This window comes from Somniosus microcephalus, unplaced genomic scaffold (assembly GCF_052327205.1).
Source record: "Somniosus microcephalus isolate GS21.2 unplaced genomic scaffold, FLI_Smic_1.0 unresolved_chr4, whole genome shotgun sequence".
In the NCBI taxonomy this organism is placed as follows: domain Eukaryota; kingdom Metazoa; phylum Chordata; class Chondrichthyes; order Squaliformes; family Somniosidae; genus Somniosus; species Somniosus microcephalus.
The window spans coordinates 53,258,746-53,284,669 of NW_028225182.1; the positions used below are offsets into that span (position 1 = coordinate 53,258,746).

Below are 25,924 nucleotides of genomic sequence, written 5' to 3' on the forward strand. Positions count from 1 at the left end.
AGGTATCAGCCTGGTGAATCTTCGCTGCACTCCCTCCATGGCAAGAACGTCCTTCCTCAGGTAAGGTGACCAAAACTGCACACAATACTCAAGGTGGAAGATGACCCGCAATGCATCTACTATTTCTAGGGCCACATCCTTAAGTACCCTAGGATGTAGATTATCAGGCCCTGGGGATTTATCGGCCCTCAATCCCATCAATTTCCCTAACACCATTTCCCTACAAATCCTTGTTCCCGTACTCGAACCCTCTCACTACGAAGGCCAACATACCATTTGCAAGGAGCGTCTTAAAGGCGGAGAGAGAGGTTCCAGAGATTGGGGCGCAGGCAGCCATTGGTTGAGCGATGAAAATCGGGGTGAGCAAGAGACCAAATTGGAGGAGCACAGAAATCTCAAAGGGTTGTTGGCTGAAGGAGGTTACAGAGCTAAGGAGGGGGCGACCACTCTTCAGAGGAATTGGTGTCAGTGGCTATTCGACTGCTGCAGTGGTGAAACATAGGGCGAAGTACTCCCCGCCTCCCCATGACCATTTAGGGGCTCTGGGCTATATTGCCATTGCACAATGATGTTGAAGTAATTATATATTCTGGGCTCCGTGAACAGCCACACAGACCGGGAATATTGGCACCAAGTTCAAACTGTTCTGCGCTAAGGTAGCTGATCTCGGGCTAATTTGTGCTAGCCCCTATTGCCACCATCACTGAGCCCCACCCCACCACTCTGGGCAGGGACGGGATGATTGTACAAGCTTTATGCTGACCACTCAATGGATCTCTGCTCAAAGTGCTCATGTGAGGGTATTATCGTGGCCCCACTCTTTTTTCTCTTCTGCCCCCACATGAACGATGGGCAAGTGTGGAAGATATAAAGAAAAAGACTTGCATTTATATAGCGCCTTTCACGACCAACAGACGTCTCAAAGTGCTCTACACCCAATGAAGTACTTTTGAAGTGTAGTCACTGTGGTAATGTGGGAAATGCGAGTCAATTTGCGCACAGCAAGCTCCCACAAACAGCAATGTGATAATGACCAGATCATCTGTTTTTGTTACGTGGGTTGAGGGATAAATATTGGCCCCAGGACACCGGGGAGAACTCTCCCTGCTCTTTGGGAGCGGATGGTGTGGAACTGTACCCCAGCAAGGAATTGAGACCTTGAAGAGACAACTGTTGAGAAGAGAAACATCTCAATAGAGGCTGACTCTAAAGTATAATCTCGTCTCTCTACTGATCAGTATTGGGAATGACTCAAAACGCTTGCTTTCAGCATGCTCCGTGTCCTGATTAATTTGAAGCCTTGTAATCAATCCCAGCATCAGTCTTTCAGGGGTGAAAATGAGGTGTGTGGGGGGGTGGCATCAGGGGATCAAAAATCCTTGCACGTCAGATTGTTACCAGTTTTCTATTGCAATGTTGACATGGGGCCCAAGCTCTGATCAACTACACTGGAGATCGGAGCTGATCTCCAAAAGTGGCCACGAGATATCTCTCCGCTTGCTCGCACTCGAGGCCGGCATCAACCCAACACAAGTCTCCGATTACCCTCCCCGTGTTGCTACTTTCTCTGTCTCCGGTAAGTAGCTGAGTTGCTGTGCTTATGGGGCATTAGAAGATTGGAGCAGGAGTCGGCCATTCGGCCCCTCAAGTCTGCTCCGCCATTCAATGAGATCATGGCTCATCATTCAAATTCAGTACCCTGTCCCTGCTTTCTCCCCATATCCCTTGATCCATTTAGCCTTAAGAAATATATCCAACTCCTTCTTGAATATATTTAATGAATTGGCCTCAACTGCCTTCTGTGGTAGAGAATTCCACAGGTTCACCACTCCCTGGGTGAAGAAATTCCTCCTCATCTCTGTCCTAAATGGCTTACCCCTTATCCTTAGACTGTGACCCCTGGTTCTGGACTCCCCGACCATCGGGAACATCCTTCCTGCATCTAGTCTGTCCAGTCCTGTTAGAATTTTATAAGTTTCAATGAGATCCCCTCTCATTCTTCTAAACTCCAGCGGGTATAAGCCCAATCGACCCAATCTCTCCTCATACATCATTCCTGCCATCCCAGGTATCAGTCTGGTGAATCTTCGCTGCACTTCCTCCATGGCAAGAACATCCTTCCTCAGATACGGCGACCAAAACTGCACACAATACTCAAGATGTGGCATTGTGCCGAAGCAGGTGCCTAAAGGTTTGTGCTGGGTGTTGGTGGGAGTGCTTGAGGAAGGCCACATGTATCTGAACCTGCAGTCTTAGTAATGCAGGTAGGGGTGTACAAGTGTTGATAGTCAGTTCTCTAGAGCATTTCCCCGCACCACCCCCCCCCCACCCCTCCGCCCAAATCTGTTGAGGCTAGGTCGTCGATTGAAAATTTCAAAACTGAGATTAAGATTTTGGTTAGGCAAGGGTATTGAGGTATACGACACCAAGGCTGGTAGATGGAGTTAAAATACAGATCAGCCATGATCTCATTGAATGGTGGAACAGGCACGGGGGGCTGAATGGCCTCCTAATATTCCTACAAAATCACCATCGAGTGGAATCACGTCAATTGTTTAATCAAGACCATGTCTATAACAACAAACTTTCCATATGCCTCCAACAATAACTTGCATTTATATAGCGCCTATTAATGTAATAAAACGTCCCAAGCTGCTTCGCTGGAGCGATTATCAAACAATCACAGAATCACAACAGTGCAGATAGAGGCCATTTCGGCCCATCGAGCCTGCACCGACACATATCCCACCCGATCCCCATAACCCCTACACCAACACACATCCCACCCTATCCCCGCAACCCCAATCCCCCCAACACTAAGGGTCAATTTATCATAGCCAATCAACCTAACCTGCACATCTTTGGACTGTGAGAGGAAACCGGAGCACCCGGAGGAAACCCACGCAAACACGGGGAGAATGTGCAACCTCCACACAGACAGTTGCCCGAGGCCGGATTCGAACCCGGGTCCCTGGCGCTGTGAGGCAACAGTGCTAACCACTATGCCACGTGCTATATTTGACACCGAGCTACATAAGGAGATATTAAGACAGGTGACCAAAAGCTTGGTCAAAGAGGGAGGTTTTAAGGAGCGTCTTAAAGGAGGAGAGAGAGAGGCGGAGAGGTTTAGGGAGGGAATTCCAGAGCTCGGGGCCCGGGCAGCTGAAGGCACGGCCGCCAATGGCGGAGCGATGAAAATCAGGGATGCGCAAGAGACCAGAATTGGAGCAGTGCCGAGATTTTGGATTGTTACAGAGAGGAACCGTGAGCCTGATACCAAAGGGATTGGGAAATATTAGGGGCTCTTTTAGGCTTGAAAACAGATCGGACAAGAGTAGACCAGCCTGTCCCACCATTCAATTCGATCACTGCTGATCTGTACCTCAACCCCATTTGCCTGATGACTGAGACCTGGTAGGACTAAGAAATTAAATAGCATAGGGTGAGGTAAATTCAGAATCTACTAAACTACTAAAGAAGGGGGACATCGACCTGGGTGGAAGTGGTGAGACACATGTTGGAGGAAGAACCCCTTCGAGAGAGGGAGATCAGCCCTTACATAGAAACATAGAAGATAGGAGCAGGAGTAGGCCATTCGGCCCCTCGAGCCTGCTCCGCCATTCAATGAGATCATGGCTGATCACCCAAATTCAGTACCCTGTCCCTGCCTTCTCCCCATATCCCTTGATCCCTTTAGCCTTAAGAAATATATCTAACTCCTTCTTGAATATATTTAATGAGTTGGCCTCAACTGCCTTCTGTGGTAGAGAATTCCATAGGTTCACCACTCTCTGGGTGAAGAAATTCCTCCTCATCTCTGTCCTAAATGGCTTACCCCTTATCCTTAGACTGTGACCCCTGGTTCTGCACTCCCCGCCATCGGGAACATCCTTCCTGCATCTAGTCTGTCTAGTCCTGTTAGAATTTTATAAGTTTCAATGAGATCCCCTCTCATTCTTCTAAACTCCAGCGAGTATAAGCCCAATCGACCCAATCTCTCCTCATACGTCATTCCTGCCATCCCAGGTATCAGCCTGGTGAATCTTCGCTGCACTCCCTCCATGGCAAGAACACCCTTCCTCAGATAAGGTGACCAAAACTGCACACAATACTCAAGGTGTGGTCTCACCAAGGCCCTGTACAACTGTAGCAAGACATCCTTGTTCCTGCCCTTGGGTACATAGAATGTACAGGACAGAAACTGGCCGTGCGACCCAACTGGTTCATGCTTGGCAGGAGCCTTGCTCTCACACCCCTCATCATCCAACCCCATCAGCATAACCTTCTATTCCTTCCTCCCTGCTGTGTTCTTTTTTTATTGGCTTATGGGACCTGGGCATCGCTGGCGAGGCCGAACATTTATTGCCCATCCCTCGTTGCCCCTGAGAAGGTGGCGGTGAGCCACCTTCTTGAGCCGCCTTTTTCAATCCAGGCATGGTTGAGAGGGTTTATGATTGGGAGCCAGCCAACCTCTCAAGTGGTTGGCTTGGAGAGAGTGAGGTGGGTGTGTTGCTCCTGGTCCAGGAACGGAATTGAGACAGGACTGATTGTGGTGGGCTGGGGGAGGGCGGAGTTTGTTTTTGAAAAAGTGGGTGTCCTGTTGTTGGCTCGCTCGCCTTGGAGACGGCTCTTGTGACGCCCCCTCTCACATTGTGAGGTGTCCCAGCGGCCAGAAAGCTCAGGAGAGCCAAACGTTTGAGAGAAAGTGATAGTGCTGAGCGTCTGCAAGTCATTCTCCTCAGTTTTTGTGTGTTATTTTTAATTGGGGCGGGGAGGGTGAAGGGAAGAGATGTTTCACTCTTCGACATTCACCACTCTCTTGTTTCCCAGCTCAGTTTTGTTCAGTTCCATCCTGATCCCTTCAGAAGGTAAGGACATCCCATCCATCGCAAGTCAGGACCTGAGAAACCAGCCCCACCTTCCAACCAGCTGCTTTTGAAAATAAACGGGGACGATTGTTGAAAGTGGTGCGGGCGGTTTTTGCGGATGTGGTGTGTAAGGGCGAAGGCTCGAGTTTTGCTCCTTGTAAAGTTCATGTTTCAATCCTCACTTTAACCAGGAACCGAGTTCAGGGGACCTGGGGATTGAAAATCTCCTTCAGAACCCAGGTCCGCTTCAAGCCCACTTGCTGGGGTAACATTTCTTTCCGGCAACTGGATGGACTGGCCTGTCCTTTCGAAGGTGTTACCAGGTCATATTGATGAGCACTTTAAAATCCACTCCTCACTGTCCAGGACTTTACTCCGTTATTTTCAATTAGTTCCCTTTTAGAACGGCCATCAGTTCTTTGTTGACAATTCTTTGAGATTTTACTAATTGTCCTAAAAAGTCACCAATTTCAGAGACATTAAAACCTGGGTGGTTGGTGGTGGGTTCAGGACAGTAATCCACTCCGCCACAATCCAGGTTTACTCCACCACAATCCAGGTCCACTGGGATACTGTGGGTCCACTCCGCCACAATCCAGGTTTACTCCGCTAATCCAGGTCCACTGGGATACTGTGGGTCCACTCCGCTAATCCAGGTCCACTCCGGGTCCACTCCGCCACAATCCAGGTCTACTCCGCTAATCCAGGTCCACTGGGATACTGTGGGTCCACTCCGCTAATCCAGGTCCACTCCGGGTCCACTCCGCCACAATCCAGGTTTACTCCACCACAATCCAGGTCCACTGGGATACTGTGGGTCCACTCCGCCACAATCCAGGTTTACTCCACCACAATCCAGGTCCACTGGGATACTGTGGGTCCACTCCGCCACAATCCAGGTTTACTCCGCCATAATCCAGGTCCACTGGGATACTGTGGGTCCACTCCGCCACAATCCAGGTTTACTCCACTAACCCAGGTCCACTGGGATACTGTGGGTCCACTCCGCTAATCCAGGTCCACTCCGCCACAATCCGGGTCTACTCCGCCACAATCCAGGTCCACTGGGATACTCTGGGTCCACTCCGCTAATCCAGGTCCACTGGGCCTCTTGGGGTCCACTCCGCTAATCCAGGTCCACTGGGCCACTCGGGGTCCACTCCGCTAATCCAGGTCCACTGGGATACTGTGGGTCCAATCCGCCACAATCCAGGTTTACTCCGCTAATCCAGGTCCACTGGGATACTGTGGGTCCACTCCGCTAATCCAGGTCCACTCCGGGTCCACTCCGCCACAATCCGGGTCTACTCCGCCACAATCCAGGTCCACTGGGATACTCTGGGTCCACTCCGCTAATCCAGGTCCACTGGGCCACTCAGGGTCCACTCCGCTAATCCAGGTCCACTGGGACACTCGGGGTCCACTCCGCTAATCCAGGTCCACTGGGCCACTCGGGGTCCACTCCGCTAATCCAGGTCCACTGGGCCACTCGGGGTCCACTCCGCTAATCCAGGTCTGCTCTGGGTCTGCTCCCCCACAATCCAGGTCTACTCCGCCACAATCCGGGTCCACTGGGCCACTCGGGGTCCACTCCGTTAATCCGGGTCTGCTCTGGGTCCACTCCCCCAAAATCCGGGTCTACTCCGCCACAATCCGGGTCCACTGGGCCACTCTGGGTCCACTCCGCTAATCCAGGTCCACTGGGCCACTCAGGGTCCACTCCACTAATCCAGGTCCACTGGGCCACTCGGGGTCCACTCCGCTAATCCAGGTCCACTGGGCCACTCAGGGTCCACTCCGCTAATCCAGGTCTGCTCTGGGTCCACTCCCCCACAATCCAGGTCTACTCCGCCACAATCCGGGTCCACTGGGCCACTCGGGGTCCACTCCGCTAATCCAGGTCCACTGGGCCACTCGGGGTCCACTCCGCTAATCCAGGTCCACTGGGCCACTCGGGGTCCACTCCGCTAATCCTGGGCCACTCGGGGTCCACTCCGCTAATCCAGGTCCACTGGGCCACTCGGGGTCCACTCCGCTAATCCAGGTCCACTGGGCCACTCGGGGTCCACTCCGCTAATCCAGGTCTGCTCTGGGTCCACTCCCCCACAATCCAGGTCTACTCCGCCACAATCTGGGTCCACTGGGCCACTCGGGGTCCACTCCGCTAATCCAGTTCCACTCTGGGTCCACTCCCCCACAATCCGGGTCTACTGGGCCACTCCACTAATCCAGGTCCACTCCGGGTCCACTCCCCCAGTCCGGGTCCACTCCCCCAGTCCGGGTCCACTCCCCCAGTTCGGGTCCACTCCCCCAGTCCGGGTCCACTCCCCCAGTCTGGGTCCACTCCCCCAGTCCGGGTCCACTCCGCCAGTCCGTGTCCATTCGGCACTCCAGGTCCACTCCCCCACTCAGGGTCTATCCAGCAGACACGGAGCCGTTCTCTGTCTACCTGCAGGGTGTGTCCCCCGATGATTGTGCGACTTGTAATGGAGCTCCGTGCTTCAATTAACCCTTTAATTCTCTGCTTCCCCCACAAACAGTGGCTGCCCCAGTGGTGAAGCCAATGCCCTTTGAAGATGAATACATCACTGAGAGTAAGTAGTCTGCAAAAAGAATAGTTTCTGATAAATAACTTGGTTCCATTTTATTCTATGTCAACCGATGAGTTGCGGCACTGTTGGGGAATGGGGGTCCCAGTGAGTGTCAGCATCAAACACTCCCAGGGCAGGTACAGCACGAGTTAGATACAGAGTAAAGCTCCCTCTACACTGTCCCATCAAACACTCCCAGGGCAGGTACAGCACGTGTTAGATACAGAGTAAAGCTCCCTCTGCACTGTCCCATCAAACACTCCCAGGGCAGGTACAGCACGAGTTAGATACAGAGTAAAGCTCCCTCTACACTGCCCCATCAAACACTCCCAGGGCAGGTACAGCACGGGTTAGATACAGAGTAAAGCTCCCTCTACACTGTCCCATCAAACACTCCCAGGGCAGGTACAGCACGAGTTAGATACAGAGTAAAGCTCCCTCTACACTCTCCCATCAAACACTCCCAGGGCAAGTACAGCACGGGTTAGATACAGATAAAGCTCCCTCTACACTGTCCCATCAAACACTCCCAGGGCAGGTACAGCACGAGTTAGATACAGAGTAAAGCTCCCTCTACCCTGTCCCATCATACACTCCTGGGGCAGGTGCAGCCCGGGCTAGATACAGAGTAAAGCTCCCTCTACACTGTCCCATCAAACACTCCCAGGGCAGGTACAGCACGAGTTAGATACAGAGTAAAGCTCCCTCTACCCTGTCCCATCATACACTCCTGGGGCAGGTGCAGCCCGGGCTAGATACAGAGTAAAGCTCCCTCTACACTGTCCCATCAAACACTCCCAGGGCAGGTACAGCACGAGTTAGATACAGAGTAAAGCTCCCTCTACCCTGTCCCATCAAACACTCCCAGGGCAGGTACAGCACGGGTTAGATACAGAGTAAAGCGCCCTCTACACTGTCCCCATCAAACACTCCCAGGGCAGGTACAGCACGGGTTCGATACAGAGTAAAGCTCCCTCTACACTGTCCTATCAAACACTCCCAGGGCGGGTACAGCACGGGTTAGATACAGAGTAAAGCTCCCTCTACACTGTCCCATCAAACACTCCCAGGGCAGGTACAGCACGGGTTAGATATAGAGTAACGCTCCCTCTACACTGTCCCATCAAACACTCCCAGGGCAGGTACAGCACGGGTTAGATATAGAGTAACACTCCCTCTACACTGTCCCATCAAACACTCCCAGGGCAGGTACAGCACGGGTTAGATACAGAGTAAAGCTCCCTCTACACTGTCCCATCAAACACTCCCAGGGCAGGTACAGCACGGGTTAGATACAGAGTAAAGCTCCCTCTACACTGTCCCATCAAACACTCCCAGGGCAGGTACAGCACGGGTTAGATACAGAGTAAAGCTCCCTCTACACTGTCCCATCAAACACTCCCAGGGCAGGTACAGCACGGGGTTAGATACAGAGTAAAGCTCCCTCCACACTGTCCCATCAAACACTCCCAGGGCAGGTACAGCACGGGTTAGATACAGAGTAAAGCTCCCTCTACACTGTCCCATCAAACACTCCCAGGGCAGGTACAGCGCGGGTTAGATACAGAGTAAAGCTCCCGCTACACTGTCCCATCAAACACTCCCAGGGCAGGTACAGCACAGGTTAGATACAGAGTAAATCTCCCTCTACACTGTCCCATCAAACACTCCCAGCGCAGGTACAGCACGGGTTAGATACAGAGTAAAGCTCCCTCTACACTGTCCCATCAAACACTCCCAGGGCAGGTACAGCACAGGTTAGATACAGAGTAAATCTCCCTCTACACTGTCCCATCAAACACTCCCAGGGCAGGTACAGCACGGGTTAGATACAGATTAAAGCTCCCTCTACACTGCCCCATCAAACACTCCCAGGGCAGGTACAGCACGGGTTAGATACAGAGTAAAGCTCTCTCTACACTGTCCCATCAAACACTCCCAGGGCAGGTACAGCACGAGTTAGATACAGAGTAAAGCTCCCTCTACACTGTCCCATCAAACACTCCCAGGGCAAGTACAGCACGGGTTAGATACAGATAAAGCTCCCTCTACACTGTCCCATCAAACACTCCCAGGGCAGGTACAGCACGAGTTAGATACAGAGTAAAGCTCCCTCTACCCTGTCCCATCATACACTCCTGGGGCAGGTGCAGCCCGGGCTAGATACAGAGTAAAGCTCCCTCTACACTGTCCCATCAAACACTCCCAGGGCAGGTACAGCACGAGTTAGATACAGAGTAAAGCTCCCTCTACCCTGTCCCATCAAACACTCCCAGGGCAGGTACAGCACGGGTTAGATACAGAGTAAAGCTCCCTCTACACTGTCCCCATCAAACACTCCCAGGGCAGGTACAGCACGGGTTCGATACAGAGTAAAGCTCCCGCTACACTGTCACAATTTAATAGGGCAAACTCAGCATGGTTTCATGAAGGGGAAGTCATGTTTAACAAATTTGCTTGAGTTTTTTGAGGAAGTAACATACAGGGTGGATAAAGGGGAACCAGTGGACGTAGTGTATTTAGACTTCCAAAAGGCATTTGACAAGGTGCCACACAAAAGATTATTGCTCAAGATAAAAAATCACGGGATTGGGGGTAATATTCTGGCATGGGTGGAGGATTGGCTCTCTAACAGAAAGCAGAGAGTTGGGATAAATGGTTCGTTCTCAGATTGGCAACCAGTAACTAGTGGTGTTCCGCAGGGGTCAGTGCTGGGTCCCCAACTCTTTACAATCTATATTAACGATTTGGAGGAGGGGACCGAGTGTAACATATCAAAGTTTGCAGATGATACAAAGATGGGACGGAAAGTAATGAGTGAGGAGGACATAAAAAACCTGCAAAGGGACATAGACAGGCTAAGTAAGTGGGCAGAGATTTGGCAGATGGAATACAATACTGGAAAGTGTGAAGTTATGCACTTTGGCAGGAAAAATCATAGAGCAAGTTATTATCTTAATGGCAAGAAACTGGAAAGTACTGTAGTACAAAGGGATCTGGGGGTCCTGGTGCACGAAACTCAAAAAGTTAGTATGCAGGTGCAGCAAGTGATCAAGAAGGCCAATGGAATGTTGGCTTTTATTGCTAGGGGGTTGGAATATAAAAACAGGGAGGTATTGCTGCAGTTGTACAAGGTATTGGTGAGGCCGCACCTGGAATACTGCATACAGTTTTGGTGTCCATACTTAAGAAAAGACATACTTGCTCTCGAGTCAGTACAAAGAAGGTTCACTCGGTTAATCCCGGGGATGAGGGGGTGGTCATATGAGGAGAGGTTGAGTAGATTGGGACTCTACTCATTGGAGTTCAGAAGAATGAGAGGCGATCTTATTGAAACATATAAGATTGTGAAGGGGCTTGATCGGGTGGATGCGGTGAGGATGTTCCCAATGATGGGTGAAACTAGAACTAGGGGGCATAATCTTAAAATAAGGGGCTGCTCATTCAAAACTGAGATGAGGAGAAACTTCTTCACTCAGAGGGTGGTAGGTTTGTGGAATTTGCTGCCCCAGAAAGCTGTGGAAGCTATATCATTAAATAAATTTAAAACAGAAATAGATAGTTTCCTAGAAGTAAAGGGAATAAAGGGTTACGGGGAGCGGGCAGGAAATTGGACATGAGTCTGGGTTCGGAATGGTCATGGCCCTGTGGGTAGTGGAGCGGGCCCAGGGGCCGTGTAGCCTTGTTCTGCTCCTACTGTGTTCTAATTCTGTTAGATTTCAGGAGATGGTTTTATTCCTGTTCCTGGCTGGGGTGGAGATCGCCTTTACAGAAGGGAAGTACTGTAGAAAATATAGGGACAGAGTGATCTCCTGGAAGAATTTCGATCGCCCAGATGGGTCGGAGAGGAATTTCCCAGATTTTTTTCTCCCAAATTGGCCATTGGGTCTTTATCTGGTTTTTCGCCTCTCCCGGGAGATCACATGGGTTCGGGTGGATGCAGAGTGATAGAAGATTTGAGGTTAGGATCAGATCAGCCATGATCTTATTGAATGGTGGAGCAGGCTCGAGGGGCCGATTGGCCTACTCCTGCTCCTATTTCTTATGTTCTTATGTTCTTATGTAGTAAAGCTCCCTCTACACTGTCCCATCAAACACTCCCAGGGCGGGTACAGCACGGGTTAGATACAGAGTAAAGCTCCCTCTACACTGTCCCATCAAACACTCCCAGGGCAGGTACAGCACGGGTTAGATACAGAGTAAAGCTCCCTCTACACTGTCCCCATCAAACACTCCCAGGGCAGGTACAGCACGGGTTAGATACAGAGTAAAGCTCCCTCTACACTGACCCATCAAACACTCCCAGGGCAGGTACAGCACAGGTTAGATACAGAGTAAAGCTCCCTCTACACTGTCCCATCACACACTCCCAGGGCAGGTACAGCACGGGTTAGATACAGAGTAAAGCTCCCTCTACACTGACCCATCAAACACTCCCAGGGCAGGTACAGCACAGGTTAGATACAGAGTAAAGCTCCCGCTACACTGTCCCATCAAACACTCCCAGGGCAGGTACAGCACGGGTTAGATACAGAGTAAAGCTCCCTCTACACTGTCCCATCAAACACTCCCAGGGCAGGTACAGCACGGGTTAGATATAGAGTAACACTCCCTCTACACTGTCCCATCAAACACTCCCAGGGCAGGTGCAGCACGGGTTAGATACAGAGTAAAGCTCCCTCTACACTGTCCCATCAAACACTCCCAGGGCAGGTACAGCACGGGTTAGATACAGAGTAAAGCTCCCTCTACACTGTCCCATCAAACACTCCCAGGGCAGGTACAGCACGGGGTTAGATACAGAGTAAAGCTCCCTCCACACTGTCCCATCAAACACTCCCAGGGCAGGTACAGCACGGGTTAGATACAGAGTAAAGCTCCCTCTACACTGTCCCATCAAACACTCCCAGGGCAGGTACAGCACGGGTTAGATACAGAGTAAAGCTCCCTCTGCACTGTCCCATCAAACACTCCCAGGGCAGGTACAGCACAGGTTAGATACAGAGTAAATCTCCCTCTACACTGTCCCATCAAACACTCCCAGGGCAGGTACAGCACGGGTTAGATACAGAGTAAAGCTCCCTCTACACTGTCCCATCAAACACTCCCAGGGCAGGTACAGCACGGGTTAGATACAGAGCAAAGCTCCCTCTACCCTGTCCCATCAAACACTCCCAGGGCAGGTGCAGCACGGGTTAGATACAGAGTAAAGCTCCCTCTACACTGTCCCATCAAACACTCCCAGGGCAGGTACAGCGCGGGTTAGATACAGAGTAAAGCTCCAGCTACACTGTCCCATCAAACACTCCCAGGGCAGGTACAGCACGGGTTAGATACAGAGTAAAGCTCCCTCTACACTGTCCCATCAAACACTCCCAGGGCAGGTACAGCACGGGTTAGCTGTTACATGTTTGCCATCTCGGAAACGAGGAAGGGCTGACACCTCAAACAGTTGTGAATGCAGTGGTGGCCCCCGGGGGGTCTGTATTAGCTTTTCTTGTTATATATAAATGACCCAGACTTGGGTATAGGGAGTACAATTTCAAAGTGTGCAGGTGATCCAAAACTTGGCAACCTGGTACTGTAAATAGTGAGCAGGATAGTAGCCAACATCAGGAGGACATAGACAGACCGGTGAAATAGGCAGACACAGGGCAGAGCAATTTAATGCGGATAAGTGTGAAGTGATGCACTTTGGGAGCAACAAGCTGGCGAGGCAGTATCATCTCAATGGCTCTATTTTGTGGGGGGTGCAGAGGGACCTGGGGATGAATATTCACAAATCCTTGAAGGTGACAGGGCAAGTTGATAAGTTGCGTAAGAAAGCGTATGGGATATTTGTCTTTGTGAATAGGGATTATTGAATACAAAAATAAGGAAGTCATAGAGTCATAATGGCACAGGAGAAGGCCATTGGGCCCATCGGGTCCGTGCCGGCTCTCTGTGGAACAATCCAGTCAGTCCCATTCCCCCGCTCTATCCCCGTAGCCCTGCAAGTTTATTTCCCTCCAGTGCCTATCCAGTCTCCCCTTGAAAACACCGAGTGTCTCCACTTCCACCACTTCCATCGGCAGCGAGTTCCAGGTCCTCACCACTCGCTGTGTAAAACGTTTTTCCTCACATCCCCCCTGTATCTCTTGCCCAAAACCTTAAATCTGTGTCCCCTAGTCCTTGTACCATCAAATAGTGGGAACAGCCTTTCCCCGTCTAGACTATCCAAACCCGTCATAATCTTGTACACCTCGATCAAATCACCCCTCAACCTCCTTTGCTCTAATGAAAACAAATCCAGCTTCTCCAACCTGTCCTTGCAGCTAAGATCCCCCATCCCCGGAACCATTCTGGTAAATCTCCTCTGCACCCTCTCAAGGGCCTTCACATCCTTCCTAAAGTGTGGTGACCAGAACTGGGCACAATGCTCCAGTTGTGGCCTAACCAGCGCTTTATAAAGGTCAGCATAACTTCTCTACTTTTGTACTCAATACCTCGATTTATGAAGCCCAAGATCCCATATGCTTCGTTAACCATTCTCTCAATATGTCCCGCCACCTTCAGGGACCTATACACATTAACTCCCAGGTCCCTCTGTCCCTGCACACTCTTTAAAACTGTGCCATTAAGTGTATATTGCCTCTCCCTGTTCCTTCTGCCAAAATGCATCACCTCACACTTCTCTGTATTAAATTCCATCTGCCACTTGTCTGCCCATTCTGCTAGCCTTTCTATGTCCTGTTGCAGTCGATTGGTATCATCCTCACTGTTTGCCACACCCCCAAGTTTGGTGTCATCGGCAAATTTAGAAATTCTACTCTGTCATCCAATATCCAGGTAATTTATATATCAAAAAAAAGCAGTGGCCCCAGCACTGACCCTTGGGGAACACCACTGTCTACCATACTCCAGTCTGAAAAACAGCCATTTACCACAACTTGCTGTTTTCTGTCCTTAAGCCAATTCCTTATCCAAGCTGCCACTGACCCACCTATTCCATGAGACTCAATTTTGTTAACCAGCCTTCTATGTGGTACTTTGTCAAACGCCTTCCGAAAATCCATGTAGACAACATCCATTGCATTCCCTTCATCAATTCTCCCTGTTACTTCATCAAAAAATTCAATTCGATTAGTCAAGCACGATCTGCCTTTTGGTCATGGTCATGGTAAACCTTTACAAATCACTGGTTCGGCCTCAGCCAGAGTATTGTGTCCAATTCTGGGCTCCACACTTTAGGAAGGATGTCAAGGCCTTGGAGAAGGGTGCAGAGGAGATTTACCAGGATGATACCAGGGAGGATTCAGGAAAGAGTAAATTTAAAAGCAGCGAGAGAAATGTCGAGGCTCTGGAGCAGAGCAGAGTTTTGTGTAAAAAATAAGCGGAGTGGGTCAGGAAGGGACAGAGAGAGTAACAAAGGTAATAAGGGCATCAGTGACTAAAGTGGCATCAGGGAAAAATAGAAATAAGTCAAAGCTAAAGGCACTATATCTGAATGTGCGAAGCATTCACAACAAAATAGATGAATTAATAGCGCAGATAGAAATTAACAGGTTTGATCTAACAGCCGTAACAGAGACATGGTTGCAATGTGACCAAGGTTGGGAACTAAATATTCCAGGATGCTTAACTTTTGGAAGAGACAGGCAAAATGGAAAAGGAGGAGGGGTAGCCCTGATAATAAAGGGTGGGATAAAGACAGTAGAGAGGAAGGATCTTGGCTCCGAAAATCAGGAAGTAGAATCAGTTTGGGTGGAGCTAAGAAACAGCAAGGGGCAGAAAACATTGGTGAGATTGTTTATAGGCCCCCAAACATTAGTTGTAATGTAGGGCAGAGTATAAATCAGGAAATTAGAGGCGCATATAACAAGGGTAATACAGTTATCATGGGGGGGCTTTAATCTACAGATAGACTGGGCAAACCACATTGTGTGGAGGATGAATCCATGGAATGTATGCAAGATAGTTTTCTAGATCAGTATGTTCAGGAACCAACTAGGGAACAGGCTATTTTAGATCTAGTATTGTGCAATGAAAAAGGGTTAATTAGCAACCTTGTAGTAAAGGGGTCTTTAGGGAAGAGTGACCATAATATGATGGAATTTTATATTGAGTTTGAAAGTGATTTAGTTAAATCCAAAACTAGGGTCTTAAATCTAAACAAAGCAAACTACGTAGATATAAGGGGTGAGTTGGCTACGGTAGATTGGGAAACTACATTAAAAGGTATGATGTTGGCAAGCAATGACTAGCATTTAAAGAATTAATATGTAATTTACAACAAATATACATTCCTTTAAGGCACAAAAACCCCACAGGAAAAGTGGTCCAACTGCAGCTAACAAGAGAAGTTAAAGATAGTATTACATCAAAGGAAGAGGCTTATAATGTTGCCAAAAAGAGTAGTAAGCCTGAGGAGTGGGAGGATTTTAGAATTCAGCAAAGGAGGACCAAGAAATTGATAAAGAAAGGGAAAATAGAATATGAGAGTAAACTAGCAAGAGACATAAAAACAGACTGTAAAAGCTTCTATAGGTATGTAAAAAGGAAAAGACTGGTGAAAGTAAATGTGGGTCCCTTACAGGCTGAGACAGGAGAAATTATAATGGGGAATAAGGAAATGGCAGAGAAATTAAACAAATACTTTGTGTCTGTCTTCACGGAAGAAGATGCAAAAAACTTCCCGGAAATAGTGGAGAACCAAGGCTCTAGCGAGAATGAGGAACTGAAAGAAATTAGTATTAGTAAAAAAAATTGTACTGGAGAAATTAATGGGACTGAAAGCCGATAAATCCCCTGGACCTGATGGCCTACATCCTAGGGTTTTGAAAGAGGTGACTATAGAGATAGTGGACATTGGTTGTCATTTTCCAAAATTCCTTAGATTCTAGAATGGTTCCCGTGGATTGGAAGGTAGAAAATGTAACCCCACTATTTAAGAAAGGAGGGAGAGAGAAAATGGGGAACTACAGACCAGTTAGCCTGACATCAGTAGTAGGGAAAATGCTAGAATCTATTATTAAGGATGTGGTAACAGGGCACTTAGAAAATAATAATAGGATTGGGCAGAGTCAACACGGATTTATGAAAGGGAAATCGTGTTTGACAAATCTGTTAGAATTTTTTGAGGTTGTAACTAGCAGAATAGATAACGGGGAACCAGTGGATATGGTGTATTTGGATTTTCAGAAGGCATTCAATAAGGTGCCACACAAGAGGTTATTAAACAGATATGGGCTCATGTAGGCCAGATCACCAACAACGATGAGTCAGCCTACAGGGAGGAGGTCCAGCATCTCGTGAAGTGGTGCGCTGATAACAACCTGGCCCTTGACATCAAGAAAACCAAAGAAATCATTGTGGACTTCAGGAAGTCTAAAGGTGGAAGTCACACCCCCATCCACATCAATGGGGATGTGGTGGAAAGGGTGGACAGCTTTAAGTTCCTCGGAGCCCACATCACGGATGACCTCTCCTGGTCCCTCAATACCTCCTCTCTGGTGAAGAAGGCCCAGCAGCGCCTATATTTCCTAAGGAGGCTGAAGGGATGTAACCTGTCACCCTTGATCCTCTCTAACTTTTACCGCTGCACAATAGAGAGCATCCTGACGAACTGTATCACAGTATGGTATGGCAGCTGTAGCTACTATGACCGGAAAGCCCTGCAGCGGGTAGTCAAAACTGCCCAACGCATTACCGGCACCCGGCTACCGACCATAGAGCACATATACCAGAAACGCTGTTTACGGAGGTCACGGTCCATCATCAAAGACCCTACCCACCCCAGCCACAGTCTGTTCGCCCTCCTGCCACCTGGGAGACGCTACAGATGCATTCGCACCCGTACGACCAGATTTAGGAACAGCTTCTTTCCCAGGGCTGTCATCCTACTGAACTCCACAAATAAACTCTAAAGCCTGCACATCTGCCAATGCACTTTATTATGGTTATGTTTATGTTAATGTATTACAAGCCAAATGTATGTTGAATGTTTAAATGTCTTAATCTAAATGTACACTCTTGGGAGCCGCAAGCCTACATTTCGTTGTACTGCACTTGTGCACTAACAATGACAATAAAAGTTGATTTGATTTTTGATTTTGATTTGAGATGGGATTGAGGTAATATACTAGCATGGATTGAGGATTGGTTAACGGACAGAAAACAGAGAGTAGGAATAAACGGGTCATTTTCGGGTTGGCAGGCTGTAACTAGTGGGGTACCGCGAGGATCAGTGCTTGGGCCTCAGCTATTCACAATCTACATCAATGATTTGGATGAGGGGACCAAATGTAATATATCCAAGTTTGCTGATGATACAAAGCTGGGTGGGAATGTAAGTTGTGAGGAGGATGCAAGGAGGCTTCAAGGGGATATAGACAGGCTAAGTGAGTGGGCAAGAACATGGCAAATGGAATATAATGTGGAGAAATGTGAAGTTATCCACTTTGGTAGGAAAATAGAAAAGCAGAGTATTTTTTAAATGGTGAGAGATTGGGAAATGTTGGTGTTCAGAGGGACCTGGGTGTCCTTGTACACGAATCACTGAAAGTTAACCTGCAGGTACAGCAAGCAATTAGGAAAGTAAATGGTATGTTGGCCTTTATTACAAGAGGATTTGAGTATAAGAGTAAAGACGTCTTACTGTAATTATATAGGGCCCTGGTGAGACCACACCTGGAGTATTGTGGACAGTTTTGGTCTCCTTACCTAAGGAAGGATATACTTGCCATAGAGGGAGTGCAACGAAGGTTCCCCAGACTGGTTCCTGGGATGGGGGGATTGTCCTATGAGGAGAGATTGAGTAGACTAGGCCTATATTCTCTAGAGTTTAGAAGAATGAGAGGTGATCTCATTGAAACATACAAAATTCTTACAGGGCTTGACAGGGTAGATGCTGGGAGGATGTTTCCCCCTGGCTGGGGAGTCTAGAACCAGGGGTCACAGTCTCAGAATAAGGGGTCGGCCATTTAGGACTGAGATGAGGAGAAATTTCTTCACTCAGAGGGTGGTGAACCTGTGGAATTCTCTGCCCCAGAGGGCTGTGGAGGCTCAGTCGTTGAGTATATTCAAGACGGAGATCGCTAGATTTTTGGACTCTCGGGGAATCGAGGGATATGGGGATCAGGCGGGAAAGTGGAGTTGAGGTGGAAGATCAGCCATGATCTTATTGAATGGCGGAGCAGGCTCGAGGGGCCGAATGGCGGAGCAGGCTCGAGGGGCCGAATGGCCGACTCCTGCTCCTATTTCTGATGTTCTTATGAGGGACTTCAGTTTACGGAGAGATTGGAGAGGCTGTAATTGTTCTCCTTAGAGCAGAGTAGGTTAAGGGGAGACCTAATTGATGTATTCAAAATTAATGAGGGGTCTTGATAGAGCAAGTAGGGAGAAACTGTATCCTCTGGCAAGTGGGTCGCGAACCGAAGCTCATAGATTAAAATAATTGGGAAAAGAACTGGTGGGAAAATGAGGAAACATTCTTTCACACCGAGGGTGGTTGTGATCTGGAACGCTCCACCTGAAAGGGGGGTGGAGGCAGATTCCAGAGGAACTTTCAAAAGGCAATTGGACATCCCGTCTATCTGGCAGAGAAGAGGCTTTCCTCCTCTCGACCTGGGCTTGATTTGAACCTGATTCCCACTAAGCTAGGGTGCAGTGGTGTAGTGGTTAGGCTGCTGGACTAGTAATCTAGAGGCCTGGACTAATAATCTGGAGAACAAGGGGTTCTCCCACCACAGTAGTTTGAGAATTTCAATTCTGTTTTTTTTTTAAGTCTCGAAATTAAAAAGCTGGCACATGACGAGTCCAAAGGTCATGGGTTCGAGTCCCGCTCCAGAGACTTGAGCACATAACCTAGGCTGACACTCCCAGTGCAGTACTGAGGGAGCGCCGCACTGTCGGAGGGGCAGTACTGAGGGAGCGCCGCACTGTCGGAGGGGCAGTACTGAGGGAGCGCCGCACTGTCGGAGGGGCAGTACTGAGGGAGCGCTGCACTATCGGAGGGGCAGTACTGAGGGAGTGCCGCACTGTCGGAGGGGCAGTGCTGAGGGAGCGCCGCACTGTCGGAGGGGCAGTACTGAGGGAGCGCTGCACTGTCGGAGGGGCAGTGCTGAGGGAGCGCCGCACTGTCGGAGGGGCAGTACTGAGGGAGCGCTGCACTGTCGGAGGGGCAGTGCTGAGGGAGCGCCGCACTGTCGAAGGGGCAGTACTGAGGGAGCGCCGCACTGTCGGAGGGGCAGTACTGAGGGAGCGCCGCACTGTCGAAGGGGCAGTACTGAGGGAGCGCCGCACTGTCGGAGGGGCAGTACTGAGGGAGCGCCGCACTATCGGAGGGGCAGTACTGAGGGAATGCCACACTGTCGGAGGGGCGGTATTGAGGGAGCGCCGCACTGTCGGAGGGGCAGTACTGAGGGAGCGCTGCACTATCGGAGGGGCAGTACTGATGGAGCGCTGCACTGTCGGAGGGGCAGTGCTGAGGGAGTGCTGCACTGTCGGAGGGGCAGTACTGAGGGAGCACTGCACTGTCGGAGGGGCTGTACTGAGGGAGCGCTGCATTGTCGGAGGGGCAGTACTGAAGGAGCGCTGCACTGTCGGAGGGGCAGTACTGAGGGAGTGCCGCACTGTCAGAGGGGCAGTACTGAGGGAGCGCCGCACTGTCGGAGGGGCAGTACTGAGGGAGCGCCGCACTGTCGGAGGGGCAGTACTGAGGGAGCGCCGCACTGTCGCAGGGGCAGTACTGAGGGAGCGCCGCACTGTCGGAGGGGCAGTACTGAAGGAGCGCTGCACTGTCGGAGGGGCAGTACTGAGGGAGCGCCGCACTGTCGGAGGGGCAGTACTGAGGGAGCGCTGCACTATAGGAGGGGCAGTAATGATGGATCACTCCACTGTCGGAAGGGCAGTGCTGAGGGAGTGCTGCATTGTCGGAGGGGCGGCACTGAGGGAGCGCCGCACTGTCGGAGGGGCAGTGCTGAGGGAGTGCTGCATTGTCGGAGGGGCGGTACTGAGGGAGCGCCGCACTGTCGGAGGGGTGGTATTGAGGGAGTGCCGCACTGTCAGAGGGGCGGTACTGAGGGAGCGCCGCACTGTCGGAGGGGCGGTATTGAGGGAGTGCCGCACTGTTGGAGGGGCAGTACTGAGGGAGCGCCGCACTGTCGGAGGGGCAGTACTGAGGGAGCGCTGCACTATAGGAGGGGCAGTAATGATGGATCACTCCACTGTCGGAGGAGCAGTGCTGAGGGAGTGCTGCATTGTCGGAGGGGTGGTACTGAGGGAGCGCCGCACTGTCGGAGGGGCAGTGCTGAGGGAGTGCTGCATTGTCGGAGGGGCGGTACTGAGGGAGCGCCGCACTGTCGGAGGGGTGATATTGAGGGAGTGCCACACTGTCAGAGGGGCGGTACTGAGGGAGCGCCGCACTGTCGGAGGGGCGGTATTGAGGGAGTGCCGCACTGTTGGAGGGGCAGTACTGAGGGAGCGCCGCACTGTCGGAGGGGCAGTACTGAGGGAGCACTGCACTGTCGGAGTTGCCGTCTTTAGGCTAAGACATTAAACCAATATGTCTTCCCCTCTCCGGTAGATATAAAAGATCCCACGGCCACTATTTCGAAGAAGAGCAGGGGAGTTCTCCCCGGTGTCCTAGGCCAATATTTATCCCTCAACCAACATCACTAAAACAGATGATCTGGTCATTATTACGGTGTTACTTGTGGGAGCTTGCTGTGCACAAATTGGTTGCTGCGTTTCCTACAATACAACAAGTGACTGCGCTACAGAAAGCGCTTTGGGACGTCCTGAGGTGCTGAAAGGCATTGTAGAAATTCAAGTTCTTTTCCACCAACTAACCTGTTTGTTCCTGTTTCAGTTGCAGCCATTGACTATCCAGAGGAGAGGATCGAGGCCTATACTGATGGGGGCATGGTAGAATACATCAGGGACAAGCGTGCAGGTACAGGAAACAGCCACCTGTCGTCGTGACTGTGCGTCTGTCCCTGCCTCGCACTCCGTTTGCTGTCTGCTTGTCTCCCTCTACCCATCTCCACGCTTCTTTCTATCTGTCTGTCTGTCGGTGTCTTTGTCTGGGGCTCTCTGTGTCCCTATATCTGTCCGTCTCTGTGTCGCACTCTCACTCTCCATCCCCTCTCTGTGCGCCTGTTTCACTTTTGCTGTCTCTGTTTCGCTCTAGATCACACTCTCACTCTCTCTCTCTTTCCTCTGTCTCTGTGTGTGATTCTGCCTCTGCCTGTTTCACTCTCACTGTCTCTATCTGTCTCGGCGCGAGTCTGCCAGTCTGTCTCGGTGCGCATCTGTCTGTCTGTCTCGGTGCGTGTCTTGTCTGTCTGTCTCGGTGCGTGTCTTGTCTGTCTGTCTCGGCGCGAGTCTGCCAGTCTGTCTCGGTGCGTGTCTTGTCTGTCTGTCTCGGTGTGTGTCTTGTCTGTCTGTCTCAGCGCGAGTCTGCCAGTCTGTCTCGGTGCGCGTCTGTCTGTCTGTCTCAGTGCGTGTCTTGTCTGTCTGTCTGGGCGCACCTCTGTCTGTCTGTCTGTCTCGGTGCGCGTCTACCTGTCTGTCTCGGTGCGTGTCTTGTCTGTCTGTCTCGGTGCGCGTCTTGTCTGTCTGTCTCGGTACACGTCTTGTCTGTCTGTCTCGGTACACGTCTGTCTGTCTGTCTCGGTGCGTGTCTTGTCTGTCTGGCTCGGTGCATGTCTGTCTGTCTGTCTCGGCGCACCTCTGCCTGCCTGTCTCGGTGCGCGTCTATCTCCACCTGTCCCGGTGCGCGTCTGTCTCAGCCTGTCTCGGTGCGCGTCTGTCTGTCTCAACCTGTTTTGGCGCACCTCTGTCTGCCTGTCTTGGTGCACGTCTGTCTTGGTGCACGTCTGTCTGTCTGTCTCAGCCTGTCTCGGTGCGCGTCTGTCTGTCTCAGCCTGTCTCGGTGCGTGTCTGTCTGTCTCAACCTGTTTTGGCGCACCTCTGTCTGCCTGTGTTGGTGCGCGTCTGTCTTGGTGCACGTCTGTCTGTCTGTCTCAGCCTGTCTCGGTGCGCGTCTGTCTGTCTCAGCCTGTCTCGGTGCGTGTCTGTCTGTCTCAACCTGTTTTGGCGCACCTCTGTCTGCCTGTGTTGGTGCGCGTCTGTCTTGGTGCACGTCTGTCTGTCTGTCTCAGCCTGTCTCGGTGCGTGTCTGTCTGTCTGTCTCGGCCTGTTTCGGCGCACCTGACTGTCTGTCTCAGTGCGCATCTGTCTGTCTGTCTCTGTCTGTCTCGGTGCGTGTCTGTCTGCCTGTCTCGGTGCATGTCTGTCTTGGTGCGTGTCTGTCTCAGCCTGTTTCGGCGCACCTCTGTCTGCCTGTGTCGGTGCACGTCTGTCTGTCTGTCTCGGCCTGTCTAGATGCGTGTCTGTCTGTCTCGCTGTGTCTGTGAGTGTGTTTCTGCCCAGTTCTTTCACACTCTCTCTCTCTTACTCTGTTTCACTCTCTATCTGTCCTTCCATCTCAATCTCTCTCTTTATCACCATCCCTGTCTCTGTATTTATATACTGACCCATCATCAGGGCCTGTCCCGCAGTCTTTGTTGCATGTTCAAAGATTAGTTAAATGCCAAAGTCATTCGAACTATCATAATAAAAATGGCCTGGGGGGTCTCAGTGTCTAAATGCAGCAGCAGGTGTGGGACTGAGGCGGGCAGACCAGTCCCCCAGGTTCCACCCCTGACCTCTGCTGACTTTACTGATATGAGCTTGGCGGATCCGGGGAGCAGGCAGGGCCACGGTTCCCTGCCCCCGGATTAGCAAGAAGTAAAACTGGGGCTCCCGATCGTTGCCCAGTGACCGCCGCCCTCCCGTGCTGGAAAGTGCGGGTACGGACGTCGCGTGGCATCAGGATCGGGAGTGTAATGCGGCGCCTCCCATGGTCGATTAGCAGCTGAGGAATGGGCCCAATGCCGGAGGCAGCGGAGGGAGGGCGGCCCATGCGTCTGTGGAACTGCACCCAGGGAGAGACAGAGCTCCCAGGGGAGGAGCGAGATAAGTTAGCGGGCGGGAGTAGGGGAGGTGGGGGGGCAGTGGGCGAGGGCGGTATTAATTATTTTTTGTAAAATGCTTTCTCTCGCTGTCAACAGAACCCGCTCCGTCACCAACGTTCTGGCCAGTTGAGGAGACTCAAACAACCTGTGAGTATGATTTGGACAGGTTGGGTGATTGGGCAGAAGCATGGCAGATGCAATACAGGTAGACTACCTTTTATCCGAACTTCCGAAAACCGAAACCCTCTAAAAACCGAAGGTTTTTTCGTTCAGCGTAAGTCGTGCGCACGACCCCGACCCCCGCCGACGACCCCCTGCGGACCCCCGCCGACCCCGACCCCCGCCGACCCCCCTGCCGACCCCCCGCCGACCCTGACTCCCGCCGACTCCCCCCCGCCGACCCTGACTCCCGCCGACCCCCCCCGTGGACCCCCGCCGACGACCCCCCCGCCGACCCCCCCCGCCGACCCCCGCCGACCCACCCCCGACAAATTTCCCAGTCTTATAAAATACCTTCCAAAATCCGAAATTTTCCGAAAACCGAAACACGGCTGGTCCGGAGGTTTTCGGATAAAGGATAGTCTACCTGTATAACGTGGATAAATGCGAGGTTATCCACTTTGGTGTCAAAAACAGGAAGGCAGATTATTATCTGAACGGCAATAGATTGGGAGAAGGGGAAGTGCAACGAGACCTGGGTGTCCTTGTGCACCAGTCGCTGAAGGTAAGCATGCAGGTGCAGCAGGCGGTTAAGAAGGCAAATGATATGTTGGCCTTCGTAGCAAGAGGGTTCGAGTACAGGAACAAGGATGTCTTGCTGCAGTTGTACAGGGCCTTGGTGAGACCACACCTTGAGTATTGTGTGCAGTTTTGGTCGCCTTATCTGAGGAAGGATGTTCTTGCCATGGAGGGAGTGCAGCGAAGATTCACCAGACTAATACCTGGAATGGCAGGAATGACTTATGAAGAGAGATTGGGTCGATTGGGCTTATATTCGCTGGAGTTTAGAAGAATGAGAGGGGATCTCATTGAAACTTATAAAATTCTGTCAGGCCTGGACAGACTAGATGCAGGAAGGATGTTCCTGATGGCGGGGGAAGTCCAGAACCAGGGGTCACAGTCTAAGGATAAGGGGTAGGCCATTTAGGACAGAGATGAAGAGGAATTTCTTCACCCAGAGAGTGGTGAACCTGTGGAATTCTCTACCATAGAAGGCAGTGGAGGCCAATACAATAAATATATTCAAGAAGGAGTTAGATATATTTCTTAAGGCTACAGGGATCAAGGGATATGGGGAGAAGGCAGGGACAGGGTACTGAATTTGGATGATCAGCCATGATCGCATTGAATGGCGGAGCAGGCTCAAGGGGCTGAATGACCTACTCCTGCTCCTATCTTCTATGTTTCTGTGTTTCTATGAGTAGTGTCGCGATCGAAGGAACATCTCCAGAAACAGAGCCCCGCAGGATTGGCCCCTGCACTGGGTTAGGCACCGGGACCCCCCCACTCCGCCCACCCGCCCAGCACAGGCCGGGCCCATGGGACGCAAGACTCGTCTGTTTCTGCTCGTGCTAGTGCTTCCCCGTCCAGCGACCGTGGCGATGGCTAACAAACTGGCTCTGATCCAGCACTCGACCGGTAATCTTACTCCAAGCGCCCACTGAATTAGCAGGCGGGAGTTGGGGAAAGGTCTCACTGGTGCAGGAGAGGGCGCTCCTTAGAGTTTGGAGCTGAGGAGCATTGGTGAGACAGAACAGAAGGAGCTTTACTCTGTATCTAACCCGTGCTGTACCTGCTCTGGGAGTGTTTGATGGGACAGTGTAGAGGGAGCTTTACTCTGTATCTAACCCATGCTGTACCTGCCCTGGGAGTGTTTGATGGGACAGTGTAGAGGGAGCTTTACTCTGTATCTAACCCATGCTGTACCTGCCCTGGGAGTGTTTGATGGGACAGTGTAGAGGGAGATTTACTCTGTATCTAACCCATGCTGTACCTGCCCTCGGCATGTTTGATGGGACAGTGCAGAGGGAGCTTTACTCTGTATCTAACCCGTGCTGTACCTGCCCTGGGAGTGTTTGATGGGACAGTGTAGAGGGAGCTTTACTCTGTATCTAACCCGTGCTGTACCTGCCCTGGTGTGTTTGATGGGACGGGGTAGAGGGAGCTTTACTCTGTATCTAACCCATGATGTACCTGCCCTGGGAGTGTTTGACGGGACAGTGCAGAGGGAGCTTTACTCTGTATCTAACCCTCTGCTGTACCTGCCCTGGGAGTGTTTGATGGGACAGTGTGGAGGGAGCTTTACTCTGCATCTAACCCCGTGCTGTACCTGCCCTGGGAGTGTTTGATGGGACAGTGTAGAGGGAGCTTTACTCTGTATCTAACCTCTGCTGTACCTGCCCTGGGTGTGTTTGATGGGACAGTGTAGAGGGAGCTTTACTCTGTATCTAACCCGTGCTGTACCTGC

The 25,924-nt window shown here is 51.1% G+C and overlaps 1 protein-coding gene across 6 annotated transcripts in view; it reads left to right on the top strand.

Moving 5' to 3' along the window:
* The first annotated feature begins 4,683 nt into the window (after nucleotides 1–4,683).
* The window catches only part of LOC147091105 (uncharacterized), an 83,369-nt gene continuing 62,128 nt past the window's right edge, over nucleotides 4,684–25,924 (top strand). For 4 of the 6 annotated variants that reach the window (XM_085977570.1, XM_085977571.1, XM_085977573.1 and 1 more), the window contains exons 1-4: nucleotides 4,684–4,868; nucleotides 7,409–7,462; nucleotides 21,309–21,392; nucleotides 23,554–23,604. In XM_085977570.1, the coding sequence (XP_085833696.1) occupies nucleotides 4,790–4,868; nucleotides 7,409–7,462; nucleotides 21,309–21,392; nucleotides 23,554–23,604 (268 nt within the window). In that variant the 5' untranslated portion in view covers nucleotides 4,684–4,789. The remainder of the gene's footprint in view (nucleotides 4,869–7,408; nucleotides 7,463–21,308; nucleotides 21,393–23,553; nucleotides 23,605–25,924) is intronic. The other 2 variants (XM_085977575.1, XM_085977576.1) reach the window with 1 other exon arrangement.